The sequence below is a fragment of the Sorex fumeus genome, unplaced genomic scaffold (genome assembly GCF_029834395.1).
Source record: "Sorex fumeus unplaced genomic scaffold, SorFum_2.1 ptg000011l, whole genome shotgun sequence".
Lineage (NCBI taxonomy): Eukaryota > Metazoa > Chordata > Mammalia > Eulipotyphla > Soricidae > Sorex > Sorex fumeus.
Genome location: NW_026606068.1, coordinates 2,556,360 through 2,582,649, shown reverse-complemented (window position 1 = coordinate 2,582,649; position 26,290 = coordinate 2,556,360). Strand labels below are relative to the sequence as shown.

Sequence of the window (26,290 nt, the reverse complement as noted above, 5' to 3'; positions counted from 1 at the left end):
TAAAATTAAGGAAAATTAATTAGGAAAATTAACTAGGAAAATTAAAGCATCTTCTCACGAATACACAATTTTTAAAGAGAAAGCTCATCATTATTACTAAACGCTTATTTGCTGTTATGTTACCTCCATAGAAATAGTCCCTAACATATATTTTTAAAATTTGGCCTAATCTCTTAAATTTTGCCTCATTACACATAATTTTTGGACTAAGTGTATTATATTTTTTAAAAAACCAAAGATATATTACATTATTTTGAGTTTTTTCTAATTGGTAGCACTGTAGCACTGTCCTCCCACTCTTCATCGATTTGCTTGAGCAGGCCTAGTAACATCTTCATTGTGAGACTTCTTGTTACTGTGTTTGGCATATCGTATACATCACGGGTAGCTTGCCAGGCTTTGCCGTGAAGGCATGATACTTTCCGTAGCTTTCTGGCTCTCTTAGAGGGTATTCATGTTAATTTCCTGAATTTGAAAATTTTGTTCTATGTCAGGCCTTGACAGTCTATGACAGTCTCCTGCCCCTGCACCTGGCTGTCCTCGCCGGGGCCCCTTGGAGGGGAGCGGGTTGAGCTTTCCTCCCCACCCCGACCAGGACTTCGGCAGCCTAAGACCTCCAGGACCAGCCACCACCATGCTGAGACCACTCTCCACATACATGAAGGTACTGGCAGAGGGACAAAGTCACGCGGGTTCCGGGGCCGAGATCTCCAAGCCTACTCAGATTTGGGCCGAGCATCCTCCACCCAGATCCTCCAAATTCCATAGGTGGGGGTCACACCCACCAACTGACCCCCTGGCACCGTGTAATCCCATCAACGGCCAAGACTCAGAGACTATAAAAACCAGCTCCCGGAACCACACAGCCGCATTCGCGGCCGCATGATATCTTATTATGACATCTTATTATCTCATTCCTACTTTGGACAAACTGGCAGGCTACCAAATGTAACCTGCCCACACGGCAGAATCTGGCAAACTCCCCATGGCGTACCCAATATGCCAAATACCAGTAACAATGATGGGTCTCATTCTCCTAAAGAGCCTTGAATATAATCTCAGGGCTAGGATGAAGGAGATGTTACTGGGGCCTGCTTGAGGCAATCGACGAATAACAGGATGATTTGTGATTTGTGAATTGTGACGTCAGGCATTACCTATTATGTGTAACTTGAAACTGTTTGACTAGCTGTGGTGTGTGTGTGTGTGTGTGTGTGTGTGCAATTGTGTGTGTGTGACAGTACAAGGGCATGTGTAGGTTTATAAATTCAAGTTTTGCCTATCAGTTTGGATAAAACCCCAGTCATTTGTCTTTATCTGCTTCTATCATGCTCACAAAAGTCTCAACTAATCCTAATATTTGGTATCCTCTATGGATTTCTAAAAAAAAAAACGCTATAAAGTGATACAAAATGTTTAGGTCATGCTGCAGGTATTTCTCACTGTGAATCAGAAGATCAGATTTCTAGTTTATTTATTAAGTTCTCACCGTGTGACAGGCACTGTCTTAGGCACCAGAAACTCAGCAATACACACAAAACAGAGAGAGAGAGTGAAAGCTTACCACCATGGAACATGTTTCCCTGAGGAGATCATCTCTGAGTAAGCAGAGTGCAAATAATTCAGAGAACCGTAAGTGCGAGGAATAAAGTCAAGTGGAACAGTGAAATGGTATTCAGACTTAGAGCAAACAATTTGATATGATGTGATGAGGAAAAGCCTCTGAGATCACATCTGAAGAGGGAAGCGCATCAATCTTAAGGAAGATCTAGCCATATAATGATTTGTAGTCAGAGAATTCAAGATAGAGAAATAGTCAAGGGCCCCAGGTGGCGGTTCGGCTTTCCCCAGCACCCCTCAAGAAACATAATGTAGAAGCGATTCTTTTGTAAGGAAAAATAACATCATGGGATGTAAAACTGTTTCCTTTCATTGAAAGTTGTTGCTACCTTGCTGTGTATCTTTAAGTCCTACACATGTTTTTAAAATCTGTCTCGAGCTACACAAGCTCTACATGCTAAACAGTCTGCCACGGAGACCCAAGGCGATTTTTATAGTGTTTTTCTTCTGCTAAACATGTTCAGTGGAAATTTAACTTATTTTAATTCTGCTCAATACTGGCACAGTTTCCAAGCCAACAGAATACACAGGTACCAATTATGAACACTCTTACTCATTACTCTAAAATTTTCACTGAGTTTCTCATAAAGTCCATCTCAGTAATCAGGCTTTAATTTATAATAAATTTTTATTTAGAATATATAAACAAAACCTGACCACCTATTTCAGATTTATTCTATATTTTAGAGCAAAGTCATTGCTTGAAAGTAGAAGGGAATGGATTTTCCTCCATTTGCTCCATATTTTCTCTTTAACTAACATTTTGGTATGGAAATGAGAGTAGACAACTACTCTTTCACTGACTTGACTTACACTGAGCTAATACAGTGACCTGAAAAAGACCATCAAAAATGAGGGTCTAAAGATATGAAGATCTTTTCTTCTTCCCATGTTCTTTCCTTGTCTTTCATGTATGGAAGAATGATCATGTTTTATCTCTCATATATTTACATGGAATTCAAGTCATTATTTAAAGTCTTTAAAATTATGGAATTTTTAAAGATGTAATGTGTATTTGAAAGTGTTTTGATGACATATGGTTTAAAAAAAAAGCAAAGCAATTCATTCTAGTTTGCTTAGAAAAAGGATTTAAAAAATTGAGTTCTGGTCCAACAGAGAAAAGTTCTCTAATTTCTAAAGATAATATTTGGTAAGTTAGTCACAGAAGTCAATGCATTCTTCAATACTACAAAAGGATAATAATAGAATCATAATACTTGGGATATTACTAGTAAATATATAAAAGTCATATTGGCTTACTATTGTTAAAAAAACTTCCTATCATTTTTTTCTTTCAAATGTTATTTCTATTCAACACAAAATCCTATTATTTCACATAAATAAGGCAAGGAATGTTGAAATAAAATATCTCCTTCAATGAAACACTGCATAAAATGCTATATTGATTTCTAAAGAAATAAATAGTGCATTTTATCCTGTTTTACTGCATAATCACTATCAATACACAGCCGTTATAATCTATTTTTTTAAGCTACACTAACACTTTAAATAAAAAAGCCATACATAATGATGGTACTCCATTTATTTGCAAAAAATATTTGGCATAAAATCTGTGACAATTGTCAATGAAATGATGTATACACACCTAATTCTCAATAGATAAATGAAAAGGATCAGTCAGGAATAATGTATAACTTTTCTGCCAAACCACTTTAGGACCTCTATTAGAACTGGTAATTATATGCATAAAACTATTTTGGATATTCTTCACTTAAAAAGTGAAAAATGTAAAAATTCTTGAATTAATGTAAAGTATTCAACATGCTTTTTATTTTATTCAACACCCTGAACCCTTAAATATCAGTTTTGCTAATTTCATTGCACTAGTTTTCAGAGGTCTCTGCTCAGTGAGAAGACTCTTAGACTCTCTCTACCTTTTCTTGTGAGGATATGATTTTAAAAGACAAAAGTATTCATATCTAATATGAATCGCATAGTCTAGTATGGTTTTCAAACTCTAGGAAAAACTTATATACAAACAAAGTAAATAAATATAGTGTAGTAAAAGTAATGTTTTCATACCAGCTTAAAAACCATAATTCAAAATCTAGAAATACACAGCGACTTACTTTGGTAGAGTTTTCAAGTGGTTTTCTCTCAGCTCCAAGATACGTAATTTGACAAGTCTGTAGAAACAAATTAAAATATTTCCTCTTAATATATTATGTGGAATATCATTCTTATGATAAAATTATCATATCTTATTTAAGAATGCCTAGATATTAGACACTATTGTAGATTTTATACAATTGTATAAAAACAATTATGCTTGCATCAATATTGGACTATAAAAAATTCCACTCTTGTAAAAATAAACATTCTTCAAATGCATAGTCAAATCCATGCCATCCTCATTTCATATCTTATGATAAGATATTCATGGCTACCCCATTGAATGCATTCAACAAATTACTGATTTTCTACTAAATACCTGGCCTATGTTCACTTGATCTTGGCAAACTTTCCTGAAAGATAATAAATAAACCTTTAAAAGCGAATGTATACTGTAATTATTTAGGCTTAAGATTCTTGACTGGATACACGGATATGAAGAGAGATCCAAAATATTTTCTATTTTATCTTAGTGAACACATCGGTGCTTCCTAACTTCAGTTTCGTCGTCTATAATAAATATGAGATAACAGTGTCCAAATACTAGGAATTTTCATCTCCAATGATAAATATGAAAAACATGATTCCAGGAATATCATAAATTTTAGCATATTAGTGATCATTTTCACTAACTTCACAATGGAAAAAATGCTATGATATATTATTTCTCTCTCTCTCTCTCTCTCTCTCTTTTTGCTTTTTGAGTCACATCTGGTGATACACAGAGGTTACTCCTGGCTTTGCACTCAGGAATTACTCCTGGCGGTGCTCCAGGGACCATATGGGATGCTGGGAATCGAACCCGGGTTGGCTGCATGCAAGGCAAATGTCCTACCCGCTATACTATTGCTCCAGCTCATATCTCTTTGTTTATTAGGTAAATGTCTCTTTCTCAGAAATACTTCTCTACTGGGCTGGAGTGATAGCACAGTAGGTAGGGCATTTGCCTTTTATGCAGCCTACCCAGATTCGATTCCTCCACCCCTCTTGGAGAGCCTGGCAAGCTACCGAGAGTATCTCATCTACAGGGCAAAGCCTGGCAAGCTAGCTGTGACGTATTCGATGTGCCAAAAAAAAGTAGTAACAAGTATCACAATTTGTTGTGAGACTCTATTGGTGCATGCTCGAGCAAATCGATGAACAACTGGAGGAGAGTGCTACTTCTCTACTAATCTCTTTCACCTCCAATCACAGTTATCTTCAGGTTCATCTAGGTCTAGAGGAATTTTAGACGTATTTTATAACTTTTTTTTTTTTGCTTTTTGGGTTGCACCCGGCGATGCTCAGGGGTTACTACTCCTGGCTCTGCACTCAGGAATTACTCCTGGAGGTGCTCAGGGGACCATATGGGATGCTGGGATTTGAATCCAGGTCGGCCGCGTGCAAGGCAAACGCTCTATCTGCTGTGCTATCGCTCCAGCCCCAGAAGTACTTTATAACTTTTCATCACTTTATCTTTTCTTTTTCTATAAATTTCTATAAAGTTTACAATCTCATTTAATCTTATAACTTTAAACTTTAAGTCAAATCTCTTGATCACTTGATCACTTGGCATCCCGTTACTCATCGATTTGCTTGAGCGGGCACCAGTAACGTCTCAATTCGTCCCTGTCTTGTGCTAGTGTACTCCAGTGGCGTCTGCTCATTCTAGGAACACAAAGAGCCTCAAACTAATCATCCAGGGTCTTGACGAAGAAGTATGACCATCGCATAGGGAGGTGGTCACATGATCTTTTGACACCTCGTGGAATTCGATAGGTAATGGCTCTAGTCCAGCGGTCGTCTCCAAATCTCATTATGTGTGCAGTCCATCTGACTTTCAATGCCTTGGCAAATGAGACAGCATCCCTGATTCTTGACCATTGACAGAGGTCAAAACTCTGGATTCTTTCTCTCATTAACTGAAGTGTGATACTCCAAGCATAGCTCTTTCGATTCCTCTTTGGGAGACCTGAATACTGTTCTCATCCTGTTTTCATCAGGTCCATGTCTCTGAAGCGTAAGTTAATGCAGGAAGAACAGTGGAATTGAAGAGATGTGCCCAGAGCTGGAAGTTCTTTGTCTGCTTAGCTAATTCTTCTATGCTCTTGAAGGTGTTCCAAGCCGCTCTCTTCCTCCTACACAACCCAAGTGCCAGGTCATTCATTATGTTGACTTCTCGACCCAGCTACACATAACTGTTGCATTTAGAGATGTTCCTTCCATTGAGAGAGAATGGAGTGTCAGGAACGAAGATGGTTCTCATAAACATTGTCTTTGTGACATTCAGCTATAGTCTGACCTTTCCACACTCATGGTCGAAGTCGGCCTGCATTTGTGCCACTTGGTCGATATTTGGTGTTATAAGAATAATGTCATCAGTGAAGTGGAGGTGGTGTAGTTGCCAACCATCTATCTTCACTTCCATTCCTTCCCATTCCAGTTTTCACATGACGTCTTGATGGTGGCACTGAAGAGTTTCGGTGAAATGGTATCACCCTGCCGAACCCCTATCTTGATGTCAATGATCACCTTTCTTTAGAATGGTGAGATCCTGGTAGTGAATCCGCAATATAGCTCACAGAGGATCCTGATGTATTGACATTGAACGCTCTGTTTGGCTAGGGCCTTGATGACCACTTCAGTCTCAACAGAATTAAAGGCCTTCTTTAAATCAATGAATGTTAAACAGAGCGGCATCTTGAACTACTGAGAAACCTCATTGAGCTTGCTTATCGTGTGGATATAGTGGATTGTATTAAATCCTTTTTGGAAACTTGCTCTCATGGTTGTCCTTCATCTAGTGTTCTGCTAATCCTATTCAGGATGACTCGAGTGAACAGCTTGTAGATGACAGACAACAGGTAAATTGGGCGATAGTTGCCAAAGTCGTGGATGTCTCCCTTCTTGTACAGTAGTATAGTCCTGCTGGTTTTCCACTGGGACAGAACCTTGCATTCAGACAGGTAGCGTGTGAAGAGCCGAGCCAGTGTATTGATGAGTAACAATGGCAGGTTCTTCAGGTGTTCGGGTCTGGGCTGGATGCCGTTCACTTCTTTACTGATGAAATGGCATGTCAGATTTCGGAAGGAAGAACTTTGGGAACGACATATCTATCTTGTGGAATTTGGTATGTGGGCAGGTGGATGTGGCTATTGAAGAGATCCGAGTAGAAGTCATGGATAATCTTCTCCATTGCCCTTCTGGAAGATGTGATAGATCCATCAGGACATTGGAGGGCAGTCATCTTGGTCTTGTAGTTGGTGAAGGACAGGAGGGCGTTGTGAATGTTTTTCCCAGCTTCTGCTGCATCTGCCAGTACTGCTGCTCTTCTCTCTTGGAGGTCTTCCTTTATCACTTCTCTGCACTGCTTTGCAAGCTCGGACGTTTGCTTGTGGTTGTCTGAGGCTTGCACCAAGCCACATTTGTGAATGAGCTCGAGAGTTTTCGAAGACAGGTGTCTTTTTGTGGCTATCTCTCTCTCGGTGTTCTTCGCACAATCATGGAGGTGCTGAATCAGTTGATCGTATCCCTCGTCAATGTTGTCAACGATGGCATCTTCCCATGTTGCCGCAATAGTGCCAAAGAGCTCCCAGTTGGTGGTCGTTCTGGGAGTTCTCTTCTTAAACTTTGCAGCCCTTTCTCTTCGCTCTGTGAAGTAGAATTTTGCATGAAGGAGATGGTGGTCTGATCCCATTTGGAATTTTGGGACAACAGCGACATTGGTCAGGCAAAACTGTTGATTGAATCTGATGTGGTCAATTTCATTGTGGAACCATCTGCTGGGAGACTCCCATGTCCAGTGTTTAGATTCGGCCTTCTGGAACTGTGAGTTACCATGGATGGTCTTGGTCAACATAATGAACTCAGACAGTTTCTCACCCTGTTCATTCCATTCTAGGCCATAGGTCCTGATGTGGATTTCTTCAGCTGATCTTCTCGGTCCTATCTTGGCATTAAAATCACTGACAATGATCTTGTCAAAGGTGTGGTCTTCTTTATAGTAGTACTTCTCCAGTTCCATGTAGAACGTCTCAATTTCTCCTTCATCATAATTGGATGTTGGTGCGTAGACAACAAAGATAGAAACTGCCGGCAGTGAGCCACATCTATTCATCTCTCTACATAATAATATCTATATACCATAATTTAATTTAATTCTTCATAGCACAGAAGAATCACTAGAAAATTGATTTTGAAAACTTTTAATTGTATTAAATCTTTTCAGCAGTTGTGCCTATGATGATACTTTGCAACTATTTTGTTTTGCAAGAGTGAGGAGTTTGGTGGGGGGGTGGATCACCCAAGTGGTGATCAGGAAGCCTGGTGGACCCTTCTGGTGATTTCCAGTCAAATGCATGCACAGTTCTATGCAAGGACCCAGTGATACGGCTATGTGGTTCCAGGAATCTGGGTCATCCTGGTGGTGCTAGGTGGGGTAGTGGGCATAAGGACTTTCCAGAGTTGTACCTGGTGATGCTCTTTTCTGTTACTACGTAATGCTGGGGATCAGATTTTGGTGGGAAAGCATCTTAAAACCTATATTATATCTCTGGCCCATGTAACTTATTTTTGACTTTAAGGTTACCATACTTAGAATTTTGGAAGAGATTTTAAGCAGCATTTTTGTTAGACTGATCAGTTGAAGCTTGGAAATCCTTTCACAGTACAACTTTACAATAAAATGTATTTTGACAGATAATTCATACAAAATTGAACTTCAGTTCCCAATGGTCTGGATTTGTGTGTTAAATTTTGTTTGCCAAATTCTCTTCCTTCACATTAGGACAACTGAAAGAGAACTAATAAAAAATTCAAGACAAAAAAAATGTGCCTGAGGATGCTAATGAAATAATTTCTGATTTGATAATGCATATATTTGAGGGTCAGAATTCAAAAGACAATATCAATCTATATTAAAGAATGCTAATGTGCTAATTGCTTTAGAAACTAGGCAATACTGTTTTATATATCTGTGAGTTTTAAAAACTGTGCAAATATATGGTATTTTGAGTTGGGATTTCATGATCTACAAGAATTTAGTAAATGATGATGTGCTCTGTATGTAAATGGTGAATTGCTACTGGTTCAGTGACATAATTTCACTAAGTTCTTGATGTCCTACTCTAAATTTTTCCAACAGATAGATGTCAAGTTTTACTTGGTTTGTTATCTTAACAATGTCACATATTATCACTTAGAAAGATTATAAACTAGATTACTTTGACAATAAACTTAAAATGTCTTAACTTTTAAGACATATCACTAATCATTTCACAGTTTTGAAATAGAAAACTCAAAATCCTAGGTTTCTGATGACAGATAAGTAGATGAAGAAGATATGCTATATACCCAATGGAAAATATCCAGCCTTAAAAAGGATATTTTGTAATTTGGATGTCTGTTAATGGTTGAATCTTGAGGTAATTATGTTAAGTGAAATTAGTTATAGAAAGACAAATATTGTACAATACCACTTATACCTGTATGTTAAATATAAGAAAAAAATAATCCCAGAGAAAAGGAGATAAAATTTTCAGGTAACAAAGAAGCATGGTGGGGGAGTAGGGAAACTGAATTAAGAAAGTTATAAGTATAAACTTCTAATTAGAGGATTAGTTCCGAGGATACAATGTGTATAATAAAACAGCTGCACTGCACTGTCCTGAACTGTCCAATTGATTTGCTCGAGTGGGCACAATAATATCTCCATTCTGAGACTTGTTATTACTGTGTTTAGCATATCAAATACATCACGGGGAGCTTGCCAGGCTTTGCCGTGTGGGCGAGATACTCTCAGCAGCTTGCCGGGCTCTCTGGAAGGGGTAGAGGAATCGAACCTGACTCGGCCGAACTGGCTGTGTGCAACGCAAACGCCCTACCGCTGTGCTATCTCTCCAGCCCATAAAATAGCTATATGATATGTTTAAAAGTTTCTAAGAGAATAGATTCTAGAAGGATTTTTAAGGTAGTAACCCTTTCTGTATTTTTGTAATTATATGAACTAATGACTATGAATTAAACTTAATATGACAATTATATTTCAATTTGTGTAAGACAAATCATTACGCTGTAAACTCTTGGCATTGTGTGTCAATTATATTTCAATAAAACTGAAATAAAAGATAGTTCAGTGCAGACCACCTGGAAGCTATTGAAAGATATAAAGATAAAAATAACTTTTATTTCACATGTAACTGCAGGTGTTGTCTATAGAACTGGGCTTATATGGGGGAAGGAATTGGGAGAGGTCTTTGGGGCACTGGTGCAGGGAAACTGCCTCTCTGATGATGCATGTTATATCAGATAATGTTTTCAAGAAGAGTAAGATTGAAGAATTGTAAATCTACATAGGCCAATAAAATGATTTTAAAAGACCTATTTTATAAAGTTTTTGTATCAATATAGGGAGTACAATTTATGTATTTTGTGCTTCTAAACACAATTTATTATAGAAATTAAAAACGCATTAAACAAAATTACAAATTGATATGCAGTATTGTCATGTGGTTGCACCACAAATATTATACAATGTCTTAGCAATATATAGTGGCTTAGGCCAGAGAGATAGTACAGTGGGGTATGATGGTCCTCTGAACACTCCCAGGAGTTATTCCTGAGCATGGAACCAGGAATAAACCCTGAGCACAGCCAGGTGTGGCAAAAACAAAAGGAAAAATGAAGGAAGACATAGCTTCCTCTTCTTCACATTAAAATGAAGGCAAAAAATTTACTTATTAACAAAGTATAATGATCTGATGATGGCATATACATTTCCAGAAATGGATTATAAATTGATGCTGGTAAATGTGTTCTAACATTCTAAAGCACAACAGCCTTCATTGAGATCATAACATTATACAATTCCATCAGAAGTGTGTATTTACTCATTTTTGTTTGCTTTTGGGGTCACATCCATTGTGTTCAGGAATTACTCCTGGCTCTGTACTCAGGAGTCACTGCTGATGGTGCTCAGGGGACCATATGAGGTGCTGGAGAAAAAATTGGGACTGGTCATGTATAAGGAAAGTTCCTTACTCTCTCTACTATCTCTTTTACCCCCTAATTTGTTGTTTTTATTATGTGAGAGAATAAATACATTTTCTTGGTTCATTGTCTACTTACAAGTTTTCTTTCTTTCTTTTTCTTTTTTTAACTGAATCACCATAAAATACATTTTCAGAGTTGTTCATGATTGGATTTTAGTTATACAATGTTCCAGCACCTGTCTTTTCAACCTCTAAGTTTTATTATGAATTTATTGTAGGTATCATCTACCCCTTTTAGCTGTTGTTGAGATCGTTAGCTTCATATACATCTGTAAGAACTCTTGATGTGGTAAGGATATAACTTATCTTCTATATGTGCTGAAAAAATTTTCCCAGATTACAATTTTATTCTTCCAGTTTCATTCTCACGAGTTTTGCCAAATAGATTTCTTCCCACAGAACACGATGGAAGATCCTCCAAATTCCAGTAGGCGGGGGTCACACCCACCAACTGGCCCCCTGGCGCCGTGTAATCCCATCAGCGGCCAAGACTCAGAGACTATAAAAACCAGATATCGGAACCATGCGGCCGCATTTGCGGCCGCGCAACATTTTATTATGACATCTTATTATCTCATTCCTACTTTGGACAAACTGGCAGGCTACTGAATGTAGCCTGCCCACACGGCAGAGTCTGGCAAACTCCCTGTGGCATACCCAATATGCCAAATACCAGTAACAATGATGGGTCTCATTCTCCTAAAGAGCCTTGAATATAATCTCAGGGCTAGGATGAAGGAGACGTTACTGGGGCCTGCTCGAGGCAATCGACGACTAATCGACGACAATTTTATTCAGTTATATATTTTCTGATACTATTTTAATAGTAGTTATTTAGTAAAATCTAACTATCCAATTATAACATTTTCTTTTGCTTCTCTACTATAAAGGTATTTTCCAGTCTAAGTCACTAAGTACTTATGCATGCATAGTTTTTCTAAGATCATTCCTGATTATTATTTTTTTATATTTAACCCTTAAATAGCACAGCAGGTATGTCATTTGCCTTGCATGTGGACGACCTGGGTGACCTGGGTTCGATTCCTTCAACCCTCTCAGAGAGCCTAGCAATCTACTGAGAGTATCCCGCCCGCACAGTAGTGCCTGGCAAGCTACCCGTGGTGTATTCGATATGCCAAAAACAGTAACAACAAGTCTCACAATGGAGACATTACTGGTCCTGCTCGATCAAATTGATGAACAACAGGAGGACAGTGCAGTACAGTGTAGTGCTAACCCTTAAATGCACTAGAATTCATTGTATTAATGTTTAATAATAATAGTGATGGCTATTATTACTATTATAGACCTAATTTTACTCCCCAAATGATTAATTAATTAATACATACATTCATTTGTTAAATTAAAATGTTGCTTTTTTAACTTCACCTACTAACACTAGTAAAGTAGTTACCTGAAAACCCAACAAAAGGGCATCATTCACATTTCCTATTCTTACCTTCCAAAATTGGCTGGAAGAAATTCAAGAAAGGCGTCATTCAGGTAGAGCTGGGTCAGGTTTAGAAGTTGTGTGAAGCCATCGGGGAGTCTAAAAAGGAGTAAAAGAGTTAGTCAGTGCATAGATGTTGCCATAGAAACAGAACAAAAATATGTACCTCTGAGGAGAAAAAATAGAAGTTTAATACATTTTCCAAGAGTTCTTTTGGTATCACAGTAATGGAAGAATTTATTGAGCATGTTGTTACAGCTTGAAAATTTTGCCTGTTATTAAAATAAATGGCACTCATGCATCTCCACACTGCTCTCCAGAGCTGAGATTTACGTCTGCCAAAGTCAGCGACATCATCTCTTAGTGTTGCCCTAAACTTAGGCACAGCAATGAGGTATTTCTTATGGGAATTACAAATTGTATCCCATGCTCTGTAATTTTCAATAGCATGTTCTTTTCTTTTATTTTAATAATTTTTTGTTAAGATACATGATTTACAAATTATTTACAGGTAAGTTTTAGGCATACCAATCCTAACACCAGTACCACAACCAGTGTCAACTTCCCTTCAATAGTGTCCCCAGATTCCCTCTCATCCTCCACCCTGCCTCCTTGACTGGAACATTTTATCAAACATTTAACATCAATTTGTCATATTAAAAATGACAAAACATTCACAAAAATGTCTGCTTTATGAACCATTTTTATTTACTTTTATTTTTTTGGCATTTGGTGTTATTTATTTATTTATTTTTATTTATTTATTTTTTAATAGTGAGGCACCATGAGGTACAGTTGTAGACTTACACATTTTTGTGCTTGGGTTTCGATTATACAATGATCAAACACCCATCCCTCCACCAGTGCGCATTTCCCACCACCTCGGATCCCAGCATCCCCTCCCCCCCCAGCGCCTATCCCACCCTGCCTCTGTGGCAGGGCATTTCCCTCTCTCTCCTTTTGAGTGCCATGGTCAGCAAAGGAGAATAGCATGTTCTTTTTCTATAGAATGCTCACATACATATTCAAGCAAGGGCTGCATCTGCTCACTCTTTCTCTAACTCATTAAAAGTTGTTTATCATTCATCATACTGGTAACTAAAGTTGTCCAATATGAAAAATGGGGGAATTTTTTTTGTCCCCTTAACTGATCATTTCTTTAAGGGTTTGGTGTGAATGTGCATTCTAATTCAGTTTGGTCTAATTCATATTCATTAAAAATGAGTAAGAATATGAAAAGACTACTAAAGTTTTAAGAGGCATAAAAAGAAATGGAAAAAATTAATTCTCTGCAAATTCTACAAGTTAGAGAAAGTATTTGAAATATTTAAGTATTTTTCATGAAAATGACTTAATACAAGGATTTTTCCAGGAAACATTTTCTTAGAAGGGATATTGAATTTTTCTGTGATTAAAGTCCTCCGACATATTTTAATACCATTATCTAAGACCTACACAAATCTATAGTCATTTAGAAAATGCTTCTAAATTTGTCTTCCTCCTCTTTGCACTTAATGACAAAATTATTTAAAGAGCTAGCCCAGGGAGGTGTTTTGAGGTAGCTAGGACGCAATTCTAGCATATACAAGGTGTTGAGCTTGATCCTTGGCACTGCATGCCTTTAACTTGCCAAGGTAATACTGGATATTACTTTGGTACGCCCCGGTATTGCCAGTTCAACGCACTACCAGATGTGGGTCTTACAAAAACTAAAATTAAAACAAGGAGTGGCCTTTATTACACTGCTATCATCACTCCTCCTCAGCCCATTGCTTTCTAGAAGCTACCCCAATTCTACAGCTAAAACTGCACTTACCAATGCCTTCGCCACCTTTTTATTCCTAAGTCTGTTGACTTCAATAATTTTGTATCCCACAGTTCTTAGTCCCAGACGCCATCATTTTGCTCTTTCTTTATATCAGATATACCATGATTCCTCCTTTTCCTACTCCTAGGACACTGTGCCTGTGCTTAATCCCATGCTTTTTTCTTCTTCTGTCCAATCTTTGACTATCAATGTCTAATATGTATAAAAAATATGTGTACCCACAGTAATTTACAAACAGAATCAGTCCCTTTAAATACCTGATGGGCGCCCCTTTTGGACTATATCTTTCTATTCTATCAAATTCCTGAATGATGTCTAATATTATGATTTAAGAAAATACTTTAGCTACATCTATTTGAGCAAAAAAATTCAAGTCTTTCTCAAAAAAGTCACATGTTTTTAACACTATATAAATAAAATCACACTGTAAGTATCTTCCATTGATTTTTAAAATAAACAGAATATGTGAAATTCATCCATTTTGCTGTAGATGACTGATTATTATAGTACAATCATGTCGTCTGAATATACCACACTTTATTATTCTCTTTCGAAATAACAGTATGACTGATGACTGTTAACCATAGATGTTTGCTTTCTATTAAAAACATTGCTTCTGTCAATATTTTGAAAATATATCTTGGTCTTCAAAAGATTTCTGATTATAAGAAACTAATGTTCCTCAGGAACAGTTCTCAACTGAAAAAACAGTTATAAATATCACTTACTGAGTTTCTCAAAACTCTGTGGTATATATTTTATTTTATTTTCCAGAATTCTCCAGGTCTAAAGAGTCACAGAAGTAAATAGCTTCAAAACATTCACTCAATAGCTATTTCCTGAGACTATATCTTGAAAGTGCTGATTGCATTTTTTCTAGACATCTTCTGAGAATTCAAACTAAATATAATATTTTATATGAATTATTAGGAATTCTCCATAGGCACTTGGGATATCAACTCTATGCTGAGTATATTTTGTTCAAAATGCCTTGTTCTAAATTTATATTTTGGAGTTGATTTCTTTGAGTAGGGTTTCAAAGTGGATGTTTTCATAAATTTAGTCACAAGAAGAGGTAGATTTCATCAAAGTAGGAAAGAAGTATAATAGGCAAATGAAGAATGAAAGGTTTTGTAATGTGTAGTCAACAATTCAACCCAGAGGCCAGGCATGTGTGCATGTGTGTTAAGTGGTAAAGTTCATATGTTGCATATCTCCTCCAGTGGGTGCTCTGCTGCCCCCTAAGCACTGTGGCTACCACAATAGTGATGAAAACAATAAATAAAATAAGAATTTACTGATGGATAACAAAACATGAGTTCAAAAGGTAATGGTTAGGGAAAGGTTTGAACCATATCCAGTGGTACTCGGTGACTACTCCTGACTCTGTTGAGGAGTGACCCCTGGTATTTGGGCAAACCATATATGAATGGTGCCAGGATTGAACTCGGGTGGGCCACAACAAAGCAAGCACCTTAACCCTTGTACTGTCTTCCCAACCCTTAAGAGATAACATTTGGGGCTGGAGCGATGGCACAGCAGGTAAGGCGTTTGCCTTGCACGCAACAAATCCAGATTCGATTCACAGAATCTCATATGGTCCCCAGAGCATCACCAGGAGTAATACCTGAGTGCATTAGCTAGGAGTAACCCCTGTGCATCGTAGGGTGTGATCCAAAAAGCAAAAAAAGGAAAAAAAAGAGATAACATTTGATGTAAGAAAGTATTAAGATTTGAGAATATCATAGGAACAGGAATTAGAAAGTACTAAACACTTGATTCAAACCTTGAACTTTATCTCATATGATTAAAAATCCTGAGAATCATTGTTTAACTTTATGTTTTTCTTCATTATAGTACATTAGAATTTATATCATAGTTTCTATGATCATGGTACAGATGTTTAATAGCTCTTAATCCAGATTTAACTACTATTTTACTTTTAACAGCCTACTGGTTTCTATAGTTGTTAAACAGAAGAAATCACTCATGACTTTTTTAAGGGGAAGATTAATATGTGTAAGAGGAGAAGAATGCTAAACTTCTGGACATTTATTATAGCACTGTAACTGTTAATAAGTGAAAAGGCTTTAAGATTATTAAATAGTTCCAGGGACATTTTGAATTATCCAGCTTTTAATGATTGACGTTGCACACACGCAGGCACTAATGATGCTACATTGTACTACATCTTTCATAAAAAATATATTCCTCATTGCTACTTCTCCAGCAAAGCTTGTGCCGAGAAAACCTGGCTTCTTGCCCAGAAAACTTCTTTGAAGATTTAAAATTGATCACATTCTTCGGATTCCAATTGCAAAGCTGGACTGCAAGATATAAATTGTATGAAAACCAGAATACAAAGTGAAACTTTTTTTTTTCAGAATGGCTATCAGAAAATGCGTGTAGACATTTTACATTGAGACCTATTTTTCAATGTAATATTAAAGGGCATTGAACAGCATATATCATTTCATAGTATGTGTACTTTTAAAAATTTCAGTGCACTTCAAGAATTTATCAAATGACTATTCTACACTTTGACTCAAACGTAATGTCTTTCTCAGTTTTTGCACAGAATCTTATTTATAGATTTGGCAAAACGCTTATGACAATTATGCTTTTTATAAGTATTAGACATTTTCTATTCCTAAAATTAAATGATAAATTATTTGAGAATGAGGAATTTATTAATCTTCTCATTAATCTAATATTACACTTTGAAAACATTATTTAATAATATGAAGTTGGTGCCTAAAGAATATATTCAACTTTTTTGTACCAACTTTTGTGTCTAGTTTTATAACTTCTAATAGAGACAATAATTCTGTCAACATCACCATTTTCAGAAATTATGCAAGGATATGCAAGAAAGAAGACTTTTCTTAGCAAGTTAGTTAAAACTGATTAAGGTAATAGTCATGGTTTATCTTTTTTCTCCTCCAAGCTAGTCATTGAATTCACCATTTTACACCAAGTGATCTCTCGATAATGAAAGAACATTACTTTTCTTTGTGTTTTTCCACTATTGGCTAAGTTATTTAGGAAGTTGAAGAAAAAATGTCTGATTTATATTGATAAATAATTCTCTACTGAGGAAACACTTGCACTACTTTGATTACTCCAAAGTAAAACTTTCAAATGACAAGAAAAAAGAATCATAATAGAACCAAACATCAAAATGGTTTAGTGATTTAGTGGAGGGTACTGATGTCAGAAAATCAGAAGCTGAATCTATTCTTTCAATTATTTTATCTCTGTGAACTTTACACATTACTTAATTTTGTAAGTCTCCTTATTTGTAAAGATGATTATACTAATTTTCACATCTCAGAATTGTTACAATGATAATTTACATTATAGTAAGGCATCATTAAATGGGAACAATTATATTACTTTCACTTCATATATTTTTTTACTCTGATCTTTCAGTATTGAGTAGACTACTAATCTAAATACTTCCATTAATATTAATTTTATTGCTGGACTAGACAAATTAAAAACGGCTTAGACATTCTTGTTTCAACAATTTTCTTTTATAATTGTGTTTACCAGAAGTTAAGTGAAAATATATCACAAAACAGTTAAAACAGATTAAATTTTAGGTTTTAGATTTGTGCTTAAGAAGTCAGTAAACATTTCCAATGATATAGCTTACAAAATTTAAATTAATAAAATATTAAAGAACACCTGAAAGTAAAAAAGAAAAAAATTATTATAATACCCCTTCTTAAATCAGCTATAACCACCATTTCATGAATTTGTTTGTGATCTTTCCTAATTAATTATCTATATATTACTACAAATTTGTGCCCTGGTTTCTTTTATTTTGTAATTATATTTCAATGTTGCTGCATAATTCGGGATACTATATAATCTATCATTCAAACTAGGATATTTTTGAGAGTTAAAAATGTAACTATCAGTAATCATCTCCCATCAACAAGTGTAAACTGGGGTGACTTGAGAAAAGACACATGGTCACCCTATATATCATCTTTGTACCCACCAGTAGGTAAAAATTAGCAATTTTCTCACTTTTGACATTTCAAAATTCTTCAGAATTTAAAATTATGGCTTTAAATTTAGACTCAATTAAACTACTCCCATAAATTTCCGGAAATATATTAAAAATACTTCAATATTTTGAATTCAAATGCTATTTTCAGAACATCCATTTGTAAGAAAGTAGATAATATTTATCCCCCTCACTGCTTCATAAGGTTTCTGTGGGGTTGAAATAATGTATCCAAACACCAGAGGCATGGATAGTAGGTTCTCACTAAATGTTGCTTTCTCACTGGGTAGTGCTATTTCTAATTTGTGATTTACCTAAAAAACTAAGACATTGGCATCAAAAGTATAACCCTTTTAGCCGTTTTCATAACATTTTGCTCTATAGATTTATTGTGTCCAAAGAATGAGTACAAAAACAAAAGGAAAAATATCAATAAGACTGAAATCGAGATTTTTAAAAGAGCAATAAAATGGACACTTCTTTAATCAATAAAACAAAGACACATTTTATCCCTATTGAATTAGAGTGAATTAGAGAGAATACCAATTCTCTAATGGTATTAGAGGACTAACAGAAAAACATTATAAACAATTCGATGTTTAGAAATGTGAAAACTTATGTGATATAATATAAATTCCTTAACAATATAACCTACCAAAGACCACTTAAGAATAAATCAGAAATCGAATATTCCTATTACTATTACAGGAATTAAATTCTTAATAAAATTTTCCCCATAATGTAAACACTAGGCCTGTTTCGTAGCACTAGAAAATTCTACTAATGTTCAGGGAAGAAATTATTCTATATATCTCTTATGAAGTGTAAAGAGATTATACTCTAAGATTATACTCTAAGAGATTATACTCTAACTTTCATATGGCCAGTTTTATCCTGATACCAAACCAGATGAAGAAATAGCAAGTTCTTAAAGACTCTCGCTATCACGGTATCACGGTCTTCCTGTTGTTCATCGATTTGCTCGAGGGGGCCAAGTAACATCTCCATCATGAGACTTGTTGTTACTGTGTTTGGCATATCGAGTACGTCACGGGTAGCTTGCCAGGCTCTGCCGTGCGGGCGAGATACTCTCAGTAGCTTGCCAGTCTCTCCGAGAGGGGCAGAGGAATCGAACTCGGGTTGGCCATGTTGGCTGCGTGCAAGGCAAACGCCCTACCGCTGTGCTATCACTCCAGACCTGGCAAGCTACCCTTGATGTATTCGATATGCCAAACGCAGTAACAACAAGTCTCAAAATGGAGGAGTTACTGGGTCCACTCGATGAACTTAAAGACTCTATGCTTTATACATATATTTGGGGAAATACTTTATAAAATCTTAGAAAATAAAGTACTCCCCTTTTTTGTGTGTAAGGCAAGATCAAAAAGAGCTTAGAATAATGTGAAAGTAGAGAAGAGGAAGCATGTGGTTAAGAGAGGAAAAAGTCTTTAGAGTGGTAAATCGAGCAAAAATATATAGAGGCAAGAAGCAAGCAAGATATGTATTCAAGGTAAAACATGAGGTTGAAGAATGAGCCAGCCTATTAATTTTTTTAGAATAATAATATTTTATACCAAGCAAACCTTATCCCTGAAATACAAAGTTGTGCCTACATTCCAAGATCTAATCACTACAACTCACCATAGATTAGACTAAAAAATAAATGCCATGTCATCGTGTCAACATGATGTTTAGTTAGTTTCTATTAGAGGGTAAATTGATGATTAATGTATACTAGGCAGGGACTTTACCATAAAGATACATCCCATACCCTGGACAAGTTTTAACATCCATTCATTGATAATAAAAAGTTTCAGAGAACCGGATATAGAAGACACATGAACAAACAGCATCCACACGACCCCATTTTCTGATGTTTATTTCTGTAAAATCTATCTTCAGTGAAGATAGGCTCTGAACCTTGTTTCTTACCAATGCAGTGTAGCAAACGTGATGGAATATCATTCCCGTAACTACACTGTCCGTCACTGTCCTCCCGTTGTTCATCGATTTTGCTCGAGCGGGCCCAGTAACGTCTCCATTGGAGACTTTGTTGTTACTGTGTTTGGCATATCGAATACATCACGGGTAGCTTGCCAGGCTCTGCCATGGGGGCGAGATACTCTCGGTAGCTTGCCAGGCTGTCTAAGAGGGGCGAAGGAATCAAACTCGTGTCAGCTATGTTGGCTGCGTGTAAGGCAAACGCCCTACCACTGCGCTATCGCTCCAGCCCCCCCGTAACTACATTACTTTATATGACTTTGTTGAATATTAAAAGATTCATTCTTCCCAGCTGCTTTTTTTGAATAAACAAAGTTCTTTTATGGGTGAGCTACTTATATAGAATGCCACATGAATAGTGACAGTGGGCGCTGGTGACCAGAGTGGTTTTTAGCTGACAGCCAGCCAAAAGCTGGAGCTATGCATCCGTGATAGGAATGAAGTGACAAAAATCATTCGCATTCACACAAAAATGGCCATGAAATACTTGGAATAAAATAAACAATATTTCAAGACTTGGTGCCTGAAATCGAAAAAACACATAAAAAGAAAATTTAAATTTAAATAGTTTAAATAAATTATGCTAAGGGATAGCAATACTGAATATTTTTAAGATGTCCATTCTGCCCAAAATAATATACAGGTAAAATTCAGTTCTCATTGAAGTTTTAGAAGTCTTATGTTTTTGTAGAAGTACATAAACTGATTATAAAATTTATATAGAAAAGAATGGAGCATAGAACAATTTAAGAAATTTTGATAAAGAACAAAGTTGACAGATTCACATTTCTCTCATGACTATAAATTACCATAAAGGTACAGAAAATAAGATTATGGAATTAGTGTAAGCTGAGGAATATAGATTAATGCACAAAATAGAGAATCTGGAAATGCATCCTGTATAGGATTGGCAGAACACTAGATGAAGGACAATCATGCGAGCAAGTCAGGTTCCGAAAAGAATTCAGCACGATCGACCATATCCACACGATAACCAAGCTCATTGAGGTTTCTCGGGAGTGCAAGATGCCACTCTATCTAACATTCATTGATTTAAAGGCTTTTGATTCTGTTGAGACTGAAGTGGTCATCGAAGACCTAGCCAAAGAGGATGTTCAAACTCAATACATCAGGATCCTCTGTGAGCTGTATTATGGATTCACTATCAGGATCTCACCATTCTACAAGGAAGTGATCATCCATGTCAAGAGAGGGGTTCAGCAGGGTGATACATTTCACCAAAACTCTTCAGTGCCACCCTTGAAATGTCATGTGATGACTGGAATGGGAAGGAATGGGAGTGAAGATAGATGGCCTGCAACACACCATCTCCACTTTGCTGATGACATTGTTCTAATAATACCAAACATTAGCCAAGGGGCACAAATGCTAGCCAACTTCAACCGTAAGTGTGGAAAGGTCGGACTACAGCTGAATCTCACGAAGACAATCTTCATGAGAAACGGTCTCGTTCCTGATGCTCCATTCGCTCTCAAAGGAACGAACAACTCTGAATGCAACATGTATGTATACCTAACTCGAGTAGTCAACATGACGAATGACCTGGCACCTGAGTTGCGCAGGATGAAGAGAGCTGCTTGGAATGCCTTCAAGAGCATCAAAGAAATAGCTAAGAGGACAAAAAACCTCCAGTTCCTGGCACATCTCTTTGATTCCACTGTTCTTCCTGCATTAATATACGCCTCAGAGAACTGGACCCTATGAAAACAGGACAAGAACGCTATTCGGGTCTCCCAAAGAGGAATCGAAAGAGCTATGCTTGGAGTATCACTCTTCACTCAAATGAGAGAAAGAATACGGAGTTTCGACCTCCATCAACGATCAAGAATCAGGGACGCTGTCTTGTTTGCCAAGGCATCGAAAATCAGATGGGCTGGATACCTAATGAGTTTTGGAGATGACCTCTGGACTAGAGCCATTACCCACTGGATTCCATGAGACGTCAAAAGATTGCATGGCCTACGAGATGGTCAGACTTCCTTGTGAAGACCCTGAACAATCGGTTTGAGGCTCTTCATATTCCTAGGACGAGCAGGCGCCACTGGGCTAGCTACACTAGCACGTGACAGGGATGAATGGAGACATTACTGGTGCCCGCTCGAGCAAATTGATGAGTAACAGGATGTCAAGTGATCAAGTGATCCAAAAAGTAATAACTAGATTCGAACCCTGTTCGGGTTAGGAATGATTAATCCAGCACTATAGTCTGAGTCTGTGGCGAGATGTCCCCAGGAGAGCCACCCTACAAGCTCAATGTATCTCTTACTGTGTCCATACAATATAAGTTAATAGTAAGATGTTAATTAAGTTACTGGACTAAGGAGAGCAGAAACACCCCTAAGAAGAAGGGCTTTTGATATGTTGATTTGGCTGCCTGATGGGTGTAGTGGCTACCCTAATGTGGGGAGTTGATGAGGGATGAGAGAGAGACCAGGGCAGCAAGAGGGAATTGGAGAGACTATCAAGGGGGACAGAGGGAGAAAAATGTAGGGGAAGAGGGCAGGAGCAGGTGTGGAGAGACGAGAGACAAGGTAGTGAGATGGAGTGCGGAGAGATGAGTTGGAGAGACAGGAGGAGACAGGAATGAGGGGCAGTGTGAGACTAGAATGGGGGGCTCAGAGAGACTGAAACAGGCACCTGGGGAGAGCGGAATAAATGGCAGCTGATCATCAACCAGCCTGACATCCTCATTTCCTCCTTCCTCTGCATTCGCCTCCTGGAGTGGGAGAGTGGCCTGAGTCCACTGAATGCGGGCAGCGAGAGAGCCATGGGGGGGAGGGGCTTTCCCTAACTGCCCCAGAGATTACACAGAAAGATGTTAAGTGCATAGTTTAAGGCGCTTGCCTTGCACATGGCCAACTCCAGCTCAATGCACTGTACCATGATTGGTCATCTGAACATTACCGGGAGTGATTCCTGAGCACAGAGTGAGGAAAACGTCCTAGGCATAGCTGAGTGTGGCCCACTACCCCAAACCCCCAATCAGACCCAAACAACCCACAGTAATCTCTCACTGCACATGAACTTGATGTCGAGACATACATGCAAAACCCAAGCTATAAAAATTTCAGAAGAAAACATAGATTTTTTTCAGAAGAAAACATAGATTCTCTGCCTATAAATTTAGAAGAGATCTTTTAGGAACAAAATATATAAACCAGGGAATTTTATTAACAAACACTGACAACAAACAAACACTATCCTCCCGTTGTTCATCGATTTGCTCGAGTGGGTCCAGTAACGTCTCCATTTTGAGACTTGTTGTTACTGTGTTTGGCATATTGAATACATCATGGATAGCTTGCCAGGCTTTGCTGTGTGGATAGCTTGCCGGGCTCTCTGAGAGGGGCAGAAGAATCTAACGCGGCTCGGACGGGCTGTTTGTGTTTAAGGCAAACGCTCTACCGCTGTGCTATTGTGCCAGCCCATAAGTAACAAGAAGTCTCACAATTATTTACAAACTTCATCAAAATTTAAAACTTCTACTTGGGAGACATGGCTCTAGGTGCTGAAGCACAGCATTGCTACTGCAGGAAGCAGCTCTGAGGATCCTCAGGGTTTCGGGGCTGAAGCAACACAGACACCATCACTGTCCTGAGAGATGAGTTGTCAGATTTGTATAACTGAGCCAAATAATTCAGGGTGAGGGCCCAGGATTCCTAGATTATTTTTTGGGAAGCCCCTCCTACCACTCCCAATTTTTTTCCTTCCTTCCTTTGAAAGTGGCAATTCAATATATATATATATATATATATATATATATATAAAATAAAATAAGATATTTGTGAAGAGATATTTTATAAAGACTGTTTAGCTTCAGTATTTACAGAATTTAAAGAATTAAATTAATTTTTGGGTCAGAGTTATAGTACAGCAGTCAGGGTTCTTGACTTGCATGTGACCAACTGGGCTTTGATCCTTGGCACCCCATAGGATCTCCCAAATATGCCAGGACTGACCTCTGAGCACAGAAGCAGGAGAAAGCCCCGAGAATAGCTGGGCATGCTTCCAAAATAAAACAAATCAAATTTAAATAATTCCACATCAAAGAATTATAGGTCAACAATGTGATCCTAGTGTTAATAAGTTCTGATAACTTATTATCAGGATAACTTATTATTATCAGAGCTGGAGCAATAGCACAGCAGGTAGGGCGTTTGCCTTGCACGCAGCAAACCCGTGTTTGATTTTTTCGTCCCTCTCGAAGAGCCCGGCAAGCTACCGAGAGTATCCCGCCCACACGGCAGAGCCTGGCCAGCTCCCCATGGCATATTCAATATGCCAAACACAGTAACAACAAGTCTCACAATGGAGACGTTACTGGTGCCTGCTCGAGCAAATCGATGAACTGTGGGATGACAGTGCTACAGTGCAGTTCAATCATAAAAAGACAAATCAATAAAAAATGAGGACACAAAGGACCAAAGATATAGTATAGCAGTAGAGAACTTGTCTTACATATTTGGCTGACCTGGGTTTGATCCCTAAGATCTTAGATGGTTCCTTTGGCACTGCCAGGAGTGATCCCTGAGCATAGGGACAAGAAAAATCCCTGAGCACTGCTAAGTGTGCCCCTCAAACAAAAATCATAAACAACAACAACAAGAAAAAACTGAACCTTTGACATAGAAACAATATGGTTGTAAATAACTATGTGGCAAGATGTCAACTGGATATTAAAATATGAATTAAAGTTAGAATTACTAGGACTATGATACTAAATCTACAGGACTAGCTAATAAAAGTAACTGGTAGCTCCAACTTCTGACGAAGACAAAAAATAAAGCTAACACTAATAAATTTCATTGTGGGAATAATTATGGAATAACTATTCTGTAAAACGGTTTATAAATTCTTGTAATATTCAATTTACGGCCACTATGGTATGCAGAGCTGTTATTAGGTGTTTACTCAATAAATGTCAAAATACATGCTTATATAATGAACCGTCTATAAAATTTGTACTGGCTTTATTCATAGTAGTCAAATCTGAAAAAGATTTAAATGCCTAACAGATGTCGAACAGATTAATTCTGGTATATCTATAAACAGAATATCACCTTTAAGGAAAAAGGTATGCAGTACTGATTCTTGAAATGGCATGAATAAATCTCAGAACCACTGTGTTAAGTAACAAAGAAGTCAGACACGAATTATGTTATTGAACTATGGAAATGAAAATCAGGCCAGCGAATGGGCTGGGAAAAATTTTGGGAATGATGGCAAGAGTGAATAACTGGATGATTATATATATTTGTTCAAAGTACAGTGCCATGCTGCTGAAAATGAATTTTATGTCATAGGACCTAACTTTAAAATTATTATGTCAAATTTTCCTGAACTTCCAAACTGTGTAATTCTTTTATTGTTAGATATTTAAAAAAAAATTGGAGAGGGCACTTTTGGGCACATATGACAGTGCTCAGGGATTACTCCTGGCTCTGCACTAAGAGATTACTCCTGTGGTACTCAGAGGACCTGATGGGGTACTGGGGATTGAATCAAGATTGCCCATGTGCAAAGCAAGAAACCTCTCTCCCTATTATCTCTGCATTCCCTAGAAAATTTTTGATGAAAAAAGGTCACATTTATTTATCTTTTCAAACGCTATACATATGAAAACAATTCAGAGACATGGCGTATGTTTATTTTTATGTTTAATCTTTTAAAATACATGAAAGTAATTCATACAGCCAAGAAAACTACAAAACTTAAGCTTCTTAAAAATGTAATTTATCATCTGACTATGACTCTCAAAGTTCTTACTTTGATTCCAAAATACAATGAGCTATTAAAATTAAAGAACTAAAACAATTCATCATCTGCTCTGGATTCTGACACAGGTCAAGGACATAGCTATAGTCTTGAGATGAGGAGTAATCACCATCTATTTCTGTTGAGAAAATTGCATTTTGTAATGTGATCTAACAGTTTGGAAAACACTTCTTTTGTTGTTTCTTTTGGGGCAACACTCTGTGGTGCTCAGGGCTTACTTCTGTTTTTGTGCTCAGGATTCACTTCTGACAGACTTGAACCTTAAGGGACATCCAACCTGAGTCACTGTGTGCAGGGCAAGTGTCCTTCTCACTGCATTATCTCTCTGGCCCCTAGAAAACACGTCTTATGGGTTGGACTCACCTACCTCCATACTCAAATTTTTTGAATAGAAGAGTTTTGTCTTTCAAAGATTT

The 26,290-nt window shown here is 37.3% G+C and overlaps 1 protein-coding gene across 12 annotated transcripts in view; it reads right to left on the bottom strand.

Moving 5' to 3' along the window:
• Positions 1 to 26,290, bottom strand: part of LRRC7 (leucine rich repeat containing 7) — a 628,763-nt gene that overhangs the window by 299,124 nt on the left and 303,349 nt on the right. For all 12 annotated transcript variants that reach the window (XR_008792000.1, XR_008791999.1, XM_056111016.1 and 9 more), the window contains 2 exons: positions 12,241 to 12,330; positions 3,711 to 3,767 (listed from right to left, as the gene is read on the bottom strand). Coding sequence is in view for 10 of the 12 variants with exons in the window: in XM_056111016.1 (XP_055966991.1) it covers positions 3,711 to 3,767; positions 12,241 to 12,330 (147 nt within the window). In the remaining 2 variants the exon portion in view is untranslated. The remainder of the gene's footprint in view (positions 1 to 3,710; positions 3,768 to 12,240; positions 12,331 to 26,290) is intronic.